At 40.1% G+C, this 17,076-nt stretch overlaps 1 protein-coding gene across 1 annotated transcript; it reads left to right on the top strand.

Moving 5' to 3' along the window:
* The first annotated feature begins 5,222 nt into the window (after window positions 1-5,222).
* Window positions 5,223-17,033, top strand: itgb6 (integrin, beta 6). Its single transcript, XM_028014677.1, has 15 exons — window positions 5,223-5,451; window positions 5,765-5,844; window positions 6,005-6,203; window positions 6,311-6,557; window positions 6,668-6,833; window positions 6,932-7,093; window positions 8,344-8,439; window positions 8,695-8,784; window positions 9,841-9,975; window positions 10,828-11,242; window positions 11,335-11,557; window positions 12,045-12,139; window positions 14,311-14,427; window positions 15,033-15,199; window positions 16,231-17,033. Exons 1-15 carry the CDS (start codon window positions 5,397-5,399, stop codon window positions 16,324-16,326), a joined length of 2,343 nt encoding a protein of 780 aa, XP_027870478.1. The 5' UTR covers window positions 5,223-5,396; the 3' UTR covers window positions 16,327-17,033.
* Window positions 17,034-17,076: the final 43 nt, after the last annotated feature.

Genomic DNA, 17,076 nt, shown 5'->3' with positions numbered 1-17,076 from the left:
AGGGTCTTTGCTCAAGCTCCGTTTCTCCCCAGGTATTTTATGACTTGCTGTTAAATTTCCCATATGTGTTCATGAAAGTAGAGTAAGAAATGCTCTGTAACTTTTTCCAAATACCTGCTAAGTGTATAACAACACAAAATAGATGTGTTGTGACACGTAATAGCATCTTGTTTACGGCACATCTATTCTTTTATAGCATGGGTGTCTTCATTTTTACCATTCATCTGAGCTTGTATGTGTATACCAACACCTGCATTCTTGCCATACCAGTGCGTGAGGGAGGCTGCACCACAGACCTGGCACTCCTTTGCTCAGCTTCTCCTCCTTTCCACCACAAGAAATAATTGAACTCAAGCAAGCACAACTCAAGCAGGGTCCAGATTTATTAGAGGGTCCGTACTTCTGATTCAGGAACGTTGTGGTGCAGCCTCTTGGGTGCAACACGAGCACATCAGGCAGGTCGACTCTTAATAAAGAAGCTGGCTCCCGTAGAAATCTCACAGCCCGCAGTTGTTACTGTCACTCATTATCACTGCAGCCTCCCTCTGCACACACATATGGGCAAGCTGGAGCTTGTACAAACACCCACACACGACCCCTGCATGCATGCACACCCACTCACCCACTTTCATTTGCACACACACATGCACACGCACTCCCACACCCACACACAAAGGCACACATGAGCCAAGGAGCATGGGCAGCAGGGTCACCCCAGCGCCATGCTTCATAAAGGGCGCCATTACAATAGGTTTACTGTTACTCTGACGAGAGCTGGGACACAAAAAGACTGATGGTGCTGGTCGGATTTCTTTCCATTTTTCACTTGATTGGAAGGAAGAAAGACTGAGAGCGGACAGCATGTTATCAGAGGACGGCCCTGGAGGTGAGTTTGCTCATTGGGGGTTTTATGCACTCCTCCTTTTCTGGGATTATTGGACACATGTAGAGCTGAGAGAAATCTGACTTTAGGACTTTAGAATGTGCATCAATCTGGATCTTGTTAAAGGTCAAGCCACAGTAATGACTGAAAACTGATGCACTGACAAACATCAGCAGAAAGGCAACCAATATTTTAACTTTTGCAAAGTGTGACACCTTAAGTTCTTTGTCATATTTGATGGAGTGAAACGTTGCGCAATGTGGTTTCATTGCATCATGTTTAAGCAAGAGGTTGGAGGGAGAAAAGGTGAATTCCCTGGTAGGCAGATAAACAGGAAATGAGGGGCAGTAAACCAAATGAATGAAGGAGGGAGCCTCATGGATGCATACATCAGGAGGGTGAGATGGATCAAAATACAAGGAGCTGAGCCGGAGGGACTGGAGTTAAAGGGAAAGATCGGTGTTACGGGGGCAGAGGTGGGGTTCGGGTTTGGGGTGACAGATGGGACTCACCCTCAGTCAGCGGGGTGTGACGTTAAATTGTGAGATTCCTCTTAGCTGGTCAGAGCGGTGATATTTTCTCTGCAGCTGTCAATGATTTAACACCTACACAGTGCCACACCCTCCGACCCTGTGAACTAGCATAGTCACACACTAGCATTCAGAGCCATATTTCATATTCTGCAACAGGCCTCCGGGGTTGTTTCTGTCAGTCATCAAACTGAAGCATTCTTCAGCGACAACAACAATGATTCATGAGTTAAATATTAACATATCCGTTACTGTTTCTGGGTTATTCTCTGTCCCGGCTGTGTTTGCACAGAGTCATGCCGGTCTGTATTTGATTAGCATTGTTCAGCCCAAGTACAATGAATGAACAGCTGAGTCATAGTTTGACCTAGGATATCCCTAACAGATACATCCATAAATGTGTGAGAAATATTTAATATAATCTAGACACAAAACAATCATCTGAATGAGCGTAAGACATGGTTTGTACTCTGTGCAAAACTGACACAACTAGGAAGGTCAGAAGATTTATCACAGAAGTAGAAGTTACACTTGTAATGCACTTTCAAACATTTAGAGCCAAAGTTTAGTTTTTAATCTCCTAACAACTTTACTTAATAGCTACTTTGTGCTTCTTACATCGAAGAAAATCTAAGCTTACCTAAATTTAGCAAAAGCAGATGGAAACTCTCTCAAAGGTATGTAGCAAGACGTGTCATGATCTGATAAATGTAAAACAAAACCTTTTAATCGTAACTCCAAAAGCAACACTGTATATCATCTAAAGAACACCATATTCACAGTGAAGCAGGGCGGTGGCAGGAAGCATTATTCTTTGAGGGTCTTTTTTCTTCAGGTGAAATATGGGCCTAAATTAAGGTAGGAGGAATTATATACCAATCCAACATTGGCACAACATGTCAGACTTCAACTAGAAAGGAAAGGAAGAAGAAGTACTGCAGCTTCAAGCATGAAAATGATGCAAAGCATAAATCCTGAAGAACAAAGCAAGAGATACAGATGATTATGACAAAATACTGAGTGCTGTATTAAGATCAAAAGTGTGCAAACTTATGCAACCCCTCTGTTATTATTATTATTATACTAAAGGTAGAAGCTTTTATTTTTCACTAAAAGATTCTAGGTCGATTTTCTCTGAGTTATGCAGGTCATATGTCTTTATAAACATAAAAAGAAAATCTGAAATGATTTACCATAATCTCATTTGATTCAATGTGAACAAAAACCTCAGGATTTGAACAGGAGTGTGTAGAGTTTTTATTTCAGGTGTACTATAAATCACTTTGGTCAAAGTACAGCTCTTGCTGGTTTTGTTCCAATTTGCTATTATCTGCTTTGTGCAATACATCATTTGAGATGGCCACAGGTGAGTAAATGTTAAAAGGTGAGCACAGTTAAAAATTAACATCAATGTTTTTGTTTTTTTTAGCTTGTCATACAGAAAAAATGCAAGTCTTCATTGCTCAGTCATATTTTCCCAATGTTATTGATACATCTAGAAATATTAGAGTTACAAACTAAATATTTAATTAATCTTGTGCATTTGTGGATCTCCTCCTGTGCATTTGTGAATCTTTTGCATTTGTTAATTATGAAATATAAACTGTAATATATTCATTTTTATTATGTATTGATGCTGGTTCTGGGGTTATACTAATACCCACCAGCGCATGCTCACATGTAAGGTTGCGAAGTTACGTTCTGTTGTCTTGGTTACCATTAAAAATAACCGAAAAGTCAAAATCGATGTCCGGATTGTTCCTTCATGTAAAGTATTAGACAAGAACCTGAATATATTGCATAAACATCCATCCATTTTCTGTTCACCCTTTGTCCCTAATGGGGTTGGGAGGGTTGCTGGTGCCTATCTGCAGCTACTTTCCAGGCAAGAGGCGGGGTTCACCCTGGACAGGTCGCCAGTCTGTCGCAGGGCAACACAGAAACATACAGGACAAACAACCATGCACACACCTAGGGAGAATTTAGAGAGACCAAGACCAATTAACCTGACAGTCATGTTCTTGGACTGTGGGAGGAAGCAGGAGAACCCGGAGAGAACCCACGCATGCACGGGGAGAACATGCAAACTCCATGCAGAAAGACCCAGGACCTTCTTGCTGCAAGGCAACAGTGCTACCAACTGCGCCACTGTGCAGCCCACTGCATAAACAATGTATCTACCAAGTTTCTGCATTTCTATATTTGTGAGCTGGGCTTTACTGGTTACATCAAAGACTCACAATATCACCGCAGAGCAGAGACGAAACATCACCTATTGACAAAACAGTAAAGGCCAGCTCCCGCCAACAGAAAATTAAAAGAAATGTACATCAATGTGTATTTTGGAGATGAGTACATATTTTTGGCATATTCAGCTTTGTATGATAAGTTAAAAAAATCACTTTGTGTTTCCTAAAAGCGTGACTCAAGTGAATTATTACATTACTATAATTTATCATTTAAGGGCCAGGTATGTCTAACAATTCATAATATACAAAGGCTATTATTATCTTGTTCTCGAACAGCTTCCGCGCCAATAATGGCACAAAAGCCTGAGCTGCTACCTCGGTTTGCGGCAACAAACCCAGGCGTTTAAACAGTTACTTTAATTACAAGAAATTCAACTATATAAAAAGACACTGGCCTGACGCTATAAGCATGCAGACGGGCTAGCATAGCTCAGTGGCACAGCTTACTCACTTAATTTGCTGGCTTGTGATGATATTGCTCAATTAAATCGATTAACATTAATAATGAAAACATGGAGATAAATAGATAATATGTTAGACATTTCACTTACAGCTCCTCTGTCGCTGCCAGAAGCCACGCTGTCTAAACTGTCGGTGCTTCGTCATGGCTACGGCGCTGTTGGAATGGGTTAATGTGATTGGCTGAAACATAGGTAACCCCAAAAAGAAAATGAAAACAACAATAATAATAATAATAATAATAATAATAATAATAATAATAATAATAATACAGACCTTTGGGCACTTAAATAACTTAAAAACAACATTATATGTAGGAGAAAACATAAGATACGTCCGTTAGGATACCCCAAGATAAGGTCCGTTCATATGATTGGCTGAAACAAGGAAGCTATCTGATTGGTTGCTGATCACTCAATCAGATAGACTATTTATTCAACAAAAACATTTGTGGATTGAGACGTCAGGGGATTCTCAAAATTCACATAAAATGCAGCGCAACTCACAGGCCAGAGGCAGCTTGTAAATCAAGATATATTTGTATTTGCATCAAAAATACAAGTGTGAATCTCGTCCTGTGCATTTGTGAATCTCGTCCTGTGCATTTGTGAATCTCGTCCTGTGCATTTGTGAATCTTAGTCTGTTCATTTGTGAACTATGAGACAGTTTTAGCTCCATCACTAACAGCCCTTGGTGAAAGTGACTTTGAAAAATGTACTCCCGCATTTTTCTCTATACCAGGCTAAATAAGCCTAAATATTGCTATTCATTTTTTACTGTGCACCTTTACAACCGGCAGCCCAATGATATGCTTTGTAACTCCGTGACTCAACGTTTCCTTTCTCATTATATTTTGTGCACAAAATGTATCATTATAGTTAGATGAATACTCGAATAATGTATTGTAAGGCAAACAAAAGGCGTAGGCTGTCTCCATTTAGGTTATTTACTAAAATCATAATCAAAAACAAACAAACAAACAAACAAAAAGCGATACGGGAAACGATGAGGTCAGAATAAAAGCCTGTGATTTGCTCCCGCCCCCGCCTTCTCTCTAGTCTCACCTGGACGGAAGTAACAGCCCAGGTAAAAGCTGCTGCTCACCTCCTCCCTACCTCCAGGTGCTGCGGTTCGGCAGCGCTCTCCTGTCTGTAGTATACACTTTCAGTCTAAGGAGACATGGCGCTGGATTGGTTTCACTCCTGGAAATAGCCCACAAGACAACCTGAAACATTATTCTTCTGTTTCTTTTCACCTAGTAATCTCACGGACTAATGTGGCTTCTACTGCTGAGCCTGATTCTCCGGCACTGGATCTACACCGTGGAGGGTAAGCGGGAGCCTTGCTCGGTCAGCAAACATTAAAGGGCAGCTCGGCTGTCAAGTGCAAAGAAAGAGCCGTATTTTTGGTGACTCTTTAACATGATAAAAACACCAATAATCACATTTTTTGTGATCAGAATTATTACAATATAGCCTATTGAAATTTTTTTTTTAAAGCTCCTAGATGTGATTTCCTGTTCAACTTTTTTATATGAATGAAGTCCAGAAATTATACACATTCTGAAATTAAGATACCTTCCTTGAAAAGAATTGGACTTATGTGGAAGCTCTTTTTAATGTTGAGTTCACTTGTGTTGCAGGATCATGTTCAACTGTGAGTGCTGTGACTTGTGATGAATGTCTGCAGCTCAGTCCTCACTGTGGCTGGTGCACTCAGGAGGTAAACGCGATTGTACCAAGAGATGAGGAAGAAAACAACAGAAAAAGCCCATAGAATAGCGAAGAAGTTACATAGTCGGGACCTTGTTGCTTTGTATGCTATATATAAATATAAAGAAGAAACTTCTCTGACCGATGCAACTGTTTTCTTCACCTGTCAGAATTTCACAGACTGGGTTTCAATCTCATCGCGATGTGACACTTTGGATTCCTTGCTAGAAAAGGGATGCTCAAGGGACCAGGTTCAGTTCCCCGTTTCCGAAAGCCAAATCCTCCTGGATCGGCCGCTCGGGAAGATCACAGACGATGCCAACAGCACTCAGATCTCCCCACAAAAAATGTCCCTCAAGCTGCGACCAGGTATTCAGCTCAGAGTATCTGAAATTAACAATCTGGAGGTTGGTTCTTATTGTCAGAAAAATATAAAAGGTGATTTTTGTGTGTGTGTGTGTGTTTTGTATCCACAGGCAGTGTGGAGACTTTTCAGGTTAAAGTTCAACCCACGGCAGATTATCCTGTGGATATGTACTACATGATGGACCTGTCAGCCTCCTTGATTGACGATCTCAAGATGATCAAAGACTTGGGCTCATCTCTGTCCAGAGAGATGTCCAAACTCACCAGTAACTTTCAAATGGGCTTCGGCTCTTTCGTGGAAAAGCCCGTCCTTCCCTACATCAAGATCACTGAGAAAGAGCTGGCCAACCCCTGCAGGTGTTTAATAGATTCGAAAGCAAGAAAGTGACGCAATGAACTGGAGCTTTCAACAATATCACCTTCTTTCTAGTAAGTTTACTTGTTTCTTTACGCCTGATTTCTTTCAGTGACTTTGGAATTTCTTGCCACCCAACATTTGGCTACAAGCACGTCTTATCATTGACAAGTAGAACCAGCAGTTTCAACGAGATAATCGCTAAGCAACGTGTGTCTGCTAATAATGATGATGTGGAAGCTGGCTTTGACGCTATCATGCAAGCGGCTGTTTGTGGGGTAGGATTAACAACAAAAAAAACTTTCTCCAAGATTTTCTGTCTGATATCAGGTATCTGGTCGTGTATCATAATAAACGGGTTCTGCTGGTTTTGTAGGACAGGATCGGATGGAGGAATGATTCCATGCGTCTGTTGGTGTTTGTCAGTGACGGGGACTCGCACTTTGGGATGGACAGTAAAATGGCCGGGATTGTGATTCCTAACGACGGACAGTGTCACTTGGATGCAAACAATGAATATTCAATGTCCACAAAGCAGGTAAATTTGCACACAAGCATGCAAAGGGTACATCAAGGAAGGCATACGAGGTGAAAGCCAATACTTTCATCTTGAAATTGTAATTTCAGAGATCCTAAATTGAAACACAGTGTTTTACTGAAGTATTCACTAAACTTGTTCACATGTTTTCATGTCACAGCGATAGATATGTTTATTTTGTCAGAGGCTTATGGGATAGACCGACACAGATATCTCCAAAGTGTGCTTGAATCGTATTCGGTCCTTCTGAGTCAGTACTTTGTAGAGCCATCTTCTGCTGTAATTACACCTACAGCTCTTTCAGGGTGTTTTTCAGGTCTTGCTTCTGAATTTCTATTAAATGTAGGGCGAAAGAATTATTCTAACACTCCAATATGCTTTCAAATCTATTCATCTGTTGAAGTAGCTGCAGAGTTTAGGGTTAGTATTCAGGAAGGTGAGCCTCCACCGCATTCTCATGTCTTTTGAAGTTTATAATGGATTTTCTGCCAAATCGTGTATGTATCCCATCCATTTTTCTATAAAGTTTCACCTGCTGAAGAAAAGCATCTCCACAGCATTATTCTGCCACCACCAGGCTTCAAAATTGAGATGGTGTGTTCATGTCTATATATAGTGTTGGTTTTCCACCATATGCAGAGTTTCATGCCTAGGCCTAAAAGTTCAGGTTTGGTCTCATCTGGCTAGAGCTCTTTTTTCAGTTTGCTGTGTCCCCTATATGTGTTGTTGCACATTTTAAAAAGGCCATAAAATGGCTTTCTTTCAACAATGGCCAGATTTTTGGAGTGCACCATTAATACTTGTAAATGGTAAATTGATTGAATTTATATAGCATTTTTCTATTTGTGCCAGTCATCAAAACTCTTTCACTGGAACCACATTCATCCACTTTTCAGATCTCTGCAAATTCTCCAAAGCCTTGAGAAAATTCAGATCATTTCACATTTTTGTTAACTGATATAAATTCAGTTACATTTCTCTATTCCTACCCTCAAACCTGGCTACCCACGCACCCACCACTTTGTCAAGTCTGTCTTTTATTACATAGCTGTGACAAATCTGAGCATGTCTCAGGACGCAGTTGAATGTTCTGATAACATCAACCTTATTTATTTTTAGTTGTTTTTTTAGTTATTAGGTAGTGAAGCTATTGACTTTTTTTTTATTTTTATTCTTCAGTCAATCCCATTATTAGCTCAGCTAAGGAATCATTTGCTTCAGATGGGCTAATGCAACTTTTTTTTTTCCAGGAGTATCCGACTCTCGGTCAGCTGATTGATAAAGTGGTGGAGAACAACATCCTCCTAATATTTGCAGTGACAGAAAATCAGATAAATAATTACAAGGTAAATTCTCTCTTCTGTGATGTTTTCTTTTTGCAAATAGAGTAAGTCCATGCTTGAAAATTACTTGTCTTTAGGGAGTCTATGCTTACTGAGGTTAGCATATTTATCTATTGAGCTATATTCTGCCTGTTAGAACAAGCCCAGCGTGTTTTTTTTGTTTGCCATTTCCATGCTTTTTAATTTTGGAAATTTGAGAAGGGCTGCCCACATTATAACATCGACACTACAGTTTGTCTACTTTTGTTTTTCTCTCAGAACTATGCAAATTTCATACCTGGCGCCACAGTGGGAGTCCTGGCATCAGATTCGAGAAACATCCTGGACGTGATTGTAACAGCTTACAAGGTAAATTAATACTTCAGATCATCTAGACTGTGCACTAGAGAGAACTGCAGCATTTGCAGCTGTGATACTGTGATAAAGTAATTTTTCCTCTCCTACATTTCACCATAACTTAGCCCTCTGTGACAGTCAGTCTTTCCCTGAATTGCTTCTCTTTTCACTTGTTTCCTCTTTCATTCTTCTTTCTTCTGCTGCATTTATTTTTCCACTGCCAGCCTGTGCTTTGCGTCGACATGTTTCGTGGCGAGTTCCTGCTTGTCCCATCTGTTTGATCTTCTCTGATTCAGCGTTGCTCTTTCTTCTCCGCTCCTTCCCTCCGTCACTCTGGGCTGTGTTGCATTGTAAATCCCCCCCTGGCGGCAGTGACCGGTGGTGGAGTGGAGCACAGTCCTCTAATTACTGTGCCCACGTACGCCGTTTGTAGCCACGCTATCCAAAGAAAGAGGTCCCTGTTATCACTCTGATTGTAGACGCAGTGCCTGAAGGGAACGCAATACAAACGGGGGAATATTCCGCGAAAGTCTGCAGATAATGTGTATTTGTGGTTACTTGGAATTTTGGATTACGGTTTGGTTTCTCAGAGAGGACATAGTTGGGCCGCATAGCTTTAAATACCTTAAAAGTTATTTACTGTACAGCACTGCGCACATTTGGAACAGTCTTAGAGACCTAATCCGGGTTAGGTTGGGTGTATTCCACAAATGTCCTAGTTTTTTTCCTCCATAGCAACACTCACCGTGCAGTACAGTTAAAATTAACCCTCTGTTCACATCCAGACGGTTTGTCAGAGCCCATTCGTCACGCAGCTCGCTCTCCATCTGAGTGTGGATTGTCATTCTTCTGTCAGCCGTCTTGTTTGGTTAAACACACCTGGCACAATGACTCACCTGCGAGACGCTACTGAAGGTTCAATCATCAAGAACGTCACAGGTCACAAAAGGGTGACCATTTATGGTCTTAGAGACTACTTTTCAGGATAAACAAGGGAATACCCTCTTTAGTATCTATTTCCTTTCCATACAGGCTACCGAAATGTGAAGTTCATAAACTGTTTTCCAGGAGCTGCGTTCAGAGATTGAACTTGAGGTCCTTGGAGACACAGAGGAACTTCAAATGTCCTTCGCAACCATTTGTCCAAACGGCACGGCCTTTCCTAATCTGAAGCGGTGCTCCAACATCAAACCAGGCGAAACGGTCAGTTACCTCTACTTTTGTTGCTGTTGCATTTGTACCTGTTGTGTGTCATTCATGCAGTGCAGTTCAAAGTGCTGCAGGACTCTGAATTTAATAAGAGAGATAAGGTAGCAGAATGAGAAACACAGCTGCGTGCAATAAAATATACTGCGGGTAATATAAGCAGTGAACATCTCAACTGGTTTCTGAGATGTCTTAGTCAAGCCTTGACATATGGTAAATAGTAGCAAATTTTGTTATATCCCCACAATGTAAGTACATTTAAATCTAAAAAATAAAAAATCTAGGATTGTCTGCTAAATGGACAGGCATAAGTCCAAAGTTTAAGTCTCTCCGTATGAATCATTTTTTTATTGTAACTTAAAAAACCCCCCAAAACATCAGGTGTTCTTGCATGAGATCTGTAAAAATCTCATTTTGTGTATTTCTATGCCTCTTTGCAGGCCACAGGAGTTACTGTTGGTATTCAGTTTGCACATGCTTCGTTCTCATAAATGACACCTTTTGATTAGCAAGAGAGAGCATTTTTATGTTCATGTTCACCCCCAAAAGACGGACTGAGTATTGGATAACCAGGTTTTGATTCAGAAAGTGAAATACCAGTTCTGACTGGTATTTCATACCTGACTGCTACTGTCTAAAACATTAGTTATTAAAGCACTGCATGGTCCCTCATGTCAAGGTTTCCAAAAGCCTTTTGGTCATGTGATTGGGGTTGGTTAGGGAAAAAAAACAACTCTAGACTTACTTTGCAATTCTCTGGATGTTAGAACACAGTTATTCTAGCGAAACCTTCACAAATCAGTGCTGAGTTTGAATTTAATTTGTTGGTACATTTTCTTTCCTCTGCAGGTTGTGTTCAACGTGTCCGTGGCGCTCTCAGGATGTCTATCGGGAGTTCGACGCTTTTCTCTCAAACCAGTGGGCATACAGGAGAGCTTGGAAGTGGAACTTGAGTCTCTTTGCTCCTGTGATTGCCACCGGCTTCCTACAGCAAACCGCCAGTGCACAGAAGGCCAGGGGATTTACCACTGTGGCGTGTGTGTGTGTCAGCCGGGGTTTCTGGGAGCGCAGTGTGAATGCAATGACGAGACTGGTTTTTTGAGTAACTGCCTCGCGACCAATGACTCTGAGATATGTAATGGTCAGGGGGACTGCTACTGCGGCCAGTGTGTGTGTCATCCGTCCAGCTATGGCCGGATCTACGGGACGTACTGCGAGTGTGACAATTACTCCTGTGTTCGCTTCCGAGGAGAACTCTGCGGAGGTGAGTTATCGCATGTGAAAGCTGCTGCTTGTCTCTTATTTCTTTTTTTTTTTGTGGGTGAGCCAGTTTCCTGAAGAATTTCATGCTTGTAGGTCATGGAGTGTGTGACTGCGGAAAGTGTCACTGTGAAACCGGCTGGACGGGGGAATACTGCAACTGCAGCAGCAGCACGGAGGCGTGCATGTCGGAGAACGGCAGTCTCTGCAGTGGCAGGGGGAAATGCAATTGTGGCCAGTGCATCTGCTCTGTTGCTGGGGCATCGGGAGAAAAGTGTGAAAGGTGTCCGACATGCGTAGACTCCTGCACTTATGCACAGTGAGTAAAAACTGACGCCGTCTTCTCCTTCTCGGTGAATACGGATTTCACCCGAAAGAATTTGTCTTGGATATATATTTACTTTTTTACCGGAAAGATACAACATTGTTATATCTGTTTGTGTTATGTTTTCTCCTTGTGCTACATGATCTGGCTGTTCTTTTAAATCCAGGGATATCACATTTTGTTCCTCTTGTTCACATGTGTCTACACCTTCCATGTAACATCAAAAGACACTAATGTCCCCAACACAGCACTAAAAGATTTCCTTTCTCTGCTGTAGAGCAGCTGTCAGGGCCGGGGCCATTTGATACCACCATTACTGGTGATGGAGAGGGAGTGCAGCCTTGGGAAAATGTTGATAAGTGTCTAACGCTGGGATTTCTTCCTATGTTCTCTATTAGTGATGGAGCCTCATCAATTCTAAGTTTTCAGGGTTTTTCCTAGGCGAATCATCTGTATTGTTTCTGTGTGTTTTTATTATTAGGAGCTGTGTGGAGTGTCATCTACTCGCGAAGGATGACTTTGGGTTCTGCGATCAAAACTGCAATGCTGCTAAACTTTCCATAAACACAACTGGAGGTAATGAACTCTACCTGTTCTACTTGTATCAGTAGTTCACAGGCTTTTCCATTTACATTGGCAGCGACTTGTGACCTCCACTATTTCATGTTAAAGCATACACGCATTGGTAATTAGCCTGTTAAATATTAGCATTTTAAAAACAGAGCAATTTTTGTAGTCAGCTGGTGCCCCACTTGGTGCTTCACGGTCCAGACCCTCAACTTTTGACGCTTACAGCACCATCCACAGTTATTGGGACCATCTTACAAAGGTGCAAATAAGAATGGTTGTCATGGTGACCCCAGTTTCTACCCTACGGTGCAGTTCTCTAACAGTAGATACACCAAACAGTCCCAGTTCTTTCGTAATGCTTACATATTGCTCCAACTGTAGCGTCCATTGTTTGGGTTATGTTTGAGAACACACATCTGCCTCGTTTGTACAATGGCCCATCTTTCTCATTTTAAAAGTTAAAAAAATTGGACCTCTGGGTGGCCTTATTATATTTATAACCAATAAGGAAGTCATGCAGTACAAAAATATCCCAGACTCTCTGATCAACTAAAAAAAGTAAAGCATAAATTATAACATCGAGCTATATATGAGTAAATGTTAGATTGATTACATTTTGTTAAAAATAAATATGCATGTGGGTTTCTTACCACAATAATATAAATATACCCACATTTTCTGAGTTCAATATGCTACAGAAGTAGAAATTATTCAGGCTATTCATATACCTTTAACAAAGTTGGCAATGCTATTGGATGATGCTTTATTGATATTATACTGTCATATTAATGGCTAATTTACCCACAGAGTTTTCTCTCGGCTACAACTCAGGAATTTTTCCTATATTACTTCTAATAAATTCATTATTTAATTTAAAATCTTGAGACTTTTTTGATATTACTCTTCAATTTTGTAGACTATTTTCGAATCATAAAGAGGTATTACATTTATCGGTATATTAGGCGTATTTTCTATTTAAAAAAAAAAAAAAAAAAAAAAAACAAGCAATCAAATGTAATGTAAAATTTATTTTTCCTTTTCTCCCATTATAGAATTAACTTTTATAATACTAACCAAAAATGTTTTGCAAGACAATTAAAATCTCTTGAGATATTAATCATTGACTTATTAACTGGAATCTATATCTTATTTAGGGGTTTTATTTAAGTTCAATTTTATTCCGTACAATATAAAAATCAAGCTATTGTCTTGAGCTGTATAGAATTAAAGACAAATGATGAAAATTCACCTAATTTAGTTCTCTGAGCTTGTGACTTAAAAAATATTTTTAGAAGAAGAAGTTGGCAGGGAACACCGAAACTAGTTTCACATTGTTTGCTGTGCTGAAGTGAGCAAGAGGTTTTGGCATCCAAACTTGTATTTCAGTTGTTTTTTTTACAAGACTAACAAGGAAACATTTCTTAAACAGTCTTTGTTATTAACTGTTGACAGGACACAATTATGCAATAGTTTACGGTAACAAACTGCACACTTTCCCTCCGGGCGACAACAAAACAGGACCTGGAACTGGTTTTGAATCCAGACATGTCGACTTTCACTAAATGTTCAATTAAAACCTAAAAAGAACTAATGAAGAAATGCCTGTGGATATAGATACTATATACATGTTTGGTTTAAAAGAAAAGGTATAAATGGTTTATACCTTTAGAGTTTGATGTTACTGCTCAGGTTTTGTAATCTATCGGGGTCAACCTGCTAAATTTCACCTTTGGGTCAGTGATTTGGAAGAATGCCGACCTCAGTCGACTCATGTGTCCATCTGAAGTCTGTGCCCCCATCTCCAACACAAAACCAGACGCATCCTTTCAGGTTCCACAGGACAATGGAGAACATATTATTTACCATGTTGTACAGGTAGAGCTATTATAGAGCCGGTGAATAGCTGCAGGAGCTGGTCATCCTTCATAGAGGGGCTGATTTTAAAACCGCTGCCCATGTGCAAGCTGAGAGGTGTATCTGATTATCGCTGGAGGTTTTTTTAGTCTTTGTGTAACTCGCAGACACCAGATTGTGTCGTTTGATATGGAAATCCAAACTGACAGCACAACAGAAGAAAGACTATCCTTTTACATTCTCAGCTTAAGTACAAAAGGACCTGTGAAGTGTATGTACTAGATTCACTCCTCATGAAGGTATATGTTCACATTGCTTTTAAGATTATGACAAGACCGCTTCCATGAAATGCAAGCTCAAAATGGAGAACGAGTGCAAGGTGTCGTTTTATCTGACAGAGCGCGAGACGGGACATGTCATCTACAATCTCCACACGTACGGTGAGTTTCTCAACAAAAGGCAACAGATTTGGCATCCTCTGAAATGAAATGGCACCCCCGATCAGGGTCCTCAAATCCAGGCTTTTCTAGATGTCTCCCTGGCCATTCAGAACCGGACCTTGGTTCTGAATGCGATTGTTGGATCAAAATTCTAAATTGTCCTGGGATTTTAAAGTGTCCATGATACCATGGGCTTTCACAAGGTTTCCAGGAGTTTTGGGGAACAAAAGAGACCCACAGAATCACAGCTGCTTCACCACACCTAGCAGTGGGCTAGTGTATGTTAGCCTCTGTGTTGCTTTATGTTCCAGAAGAACATGAATCATGGATTTCTAATTGAAGGTCCTTTGAAGCCCTGATCAAGATTATGGCACCAGTGATTCTTTAAAAAAATCAAAGTACATTGATTAAATGTACTTAGATTAAAATTATTTTTTTTGTCAGATTTTCCATGTGAAATCTATCGTATAACAGATGAATTGACTTTAATGCTTTATACACGCTTCTAAAGGGTGTGTGGATAAATGTCAAGGTTGCTGTAGAAGCAACATTTGTTCTTTTTTAATGCTTTCCCTTGACATATCTCTTCCTCTTTCTTGTTTCAGGATGCCCGGAGCCCCCCAACATCCCTATGATTATTCTGGGGGTCTCCCTTTCTGTTGTGTGTATTGGTGTAAGTCTACTGGCTGTGTGGAAGGCACTGGTATCGGTGCATGACCGAAAAGAGGTGGCAAGGTTTGAGGCTGAGCGGGCAAAAGTAAAATGGCAGACGGTAAGACCTTGATGGTTAAAAGTCATAGCTGGTGATATTTTATCGTTTCTTAAAACTCGCCCATGCTGTTACAAATTGTATGTGTATTGAACCTGCAGTCTCCAAATTCATGTTAGATGCCCACATATTAAGACTTACTAAGACTTCATACATGGACACATTATGAGCTATATGGTTACATTGGGGTTATATTAGCATTGTGTTTTTAAGTATTATTTTAGTCTTTCTTTTTCTAAGATGGACTGATAATGCAAACAAATTTGATAAATTGTAAACAGAAGAATCACAAGTAGAAATTTATAGTAGATTATTTCATAGTGTGAAGAAGGTTAAAATTATAAACACAGGGTGAGATATGTATATGCAGAAATCCTCGCTAATATCAGGTTAAAAGTCCCATAACAAGTTGGACTTAAATCACAAATTTCAGTAGCCATCAAGGAGCCTCTGTGAAAATGTATATGGTTGATCACTTTTCTTGCCAGCATTGGTGGAGTTCCTTTACGATTGGTTTCCTGCCATGGATACAGCTTTTAAATGTGATTCATAACTTTTCAATAGGGTCAACTTTAGGGCCACTCCAGAAACTTAGTCTGCTGTTTGCTTTCCAAAACTGCAAAACAGCAGGTTTGCCCTTTTTGGGACGCCTGTCATGTTGAGTTGAAGAGGCTGGAGGCGGCATGTCTTCTTTATTACCCCAACAAAATGGCCCCATATCATGATGATCCCACTACTGTGCCTGGAATGGGAACCATATTTTCTTCCGATTCTCTTCTCTAACCCTGTCCACGTAGAATGCTGCAAATTTCAGTCAAGTTAATGGTGACATTTTGGAGAAGAGACTTTCTGCTTGGTCTGTACCCTCATCCTACGTAAATGTAAAACGCATAGACCGGACTGTTCAGATTAGACACAAAATAAAACTGTTCCTTTTATGATTTCATTAAGATCCCCAACGACAGTCAAACTGAACATTTTCACTGTATAAATCATTTTCATTACAGTTGTGTCTTTTCTGTCTTTCTTTTCAGGGGACCAACCCTCTGTTCAAAAGTTCAACATCTACATTCAAAAATGTAACTTACAAGAACACACACAGAAAGGACTGTACGATAAATCACTACTGATGACAAACTGGAGGCAGCGAAAGCCGTCGCCTGAGTGCATTTGAGTGCAGGCGCATGTGTGAGAAAGAAACGTTTTTACTAAAATTTTTGTTGCGTTAATTCAGAGACAGTGTGAGACAATGGGGAAACATGACAAATGAACTGCTGTAAAAGTGCACTGCTGTACTGTAAGACACTAAATGTCATTGTTTGTGCTCCGACATGCAGTTTGGTAATGAGGGATCTACATAGCAAGTGGCTGACTACTGAAAAACTGATTAATTCAAATGTATGTAAATACTGAGTTGTTTTTATTTTTTATTGTACTTGTTGTTTTAATATAAAGCAAGGCTGAGCCTTTAATTATGCAAATCTTTCAGTTGAGTTTTTTGTTGTTGTAAATAGCGAACAAATCAAGATGTTTGTTTACTGTGAAATTAATTGATGTTCAGTTTTAAATGAATGTATGTCCTTGGTAGTACTTGACTGCATCAAAGGTTAACGTTTCATCAGGTAAACACAGCAGCATTGTGATATTCTCTGGTCACAGTGTCATTGAAAAGTTATTATATTTAAGGTTGCGAGTAGGTCATTTTTTTTTTTGTAACACTACATTTTCTCTCTCTGCTTGTGGACTGTTTTTCAGGGGGTTATTGGTGAAATCTTGTTTTAACATATTAATGTTTTTTAAGATTGTGTTGACCTGAATAAAGTTGAATTGCTCTCTATGATTGCAGAAAGATAATCTGGGGTAAAACTAAAGTGGACAAA

Source organism: Xiphophorus couchianus, chromosome 4 (assembly GCF_001444195.1).
Source record: "Xiphophorus couchianus chromosome 4, X_couchianus-1.0, whole genome shotgun sequence".
NCBI lineage: Eukaryota > Metazoa > Chordata > Actinopteri > Cyprinodontiformes > Poeciliidae > Xiphophorus > Xiphophorus couchianus.
Note: the sequence above shows the minus strand (reverse complement) of the source record. Positions and strands in the feature narration are given on the sequence as shown.

Coding starts and splice junctions, on each gene's coding strand:
- itgb6 (XM_028014677.1), top strand. CDS start 5,397: ATGTGGCTTCTACTGCTGAGCCTGATTCTCCGGCACTGGATCTACACC. Junction 6,834..6,931: donor TGCAAGCGGCTGTTTGTGGG/GTAGGATTAACA, acceptor CTGGTTTTGTAG/GACAGGATCGGATGGAGGAA. Junction 14,428..15,032: donor CTACAATCTCCACACGTACG/GTGAGTTTCTCA, acceptor TTCTTGTTTCAG/GATGCCCGGAGCCCCCCAAC.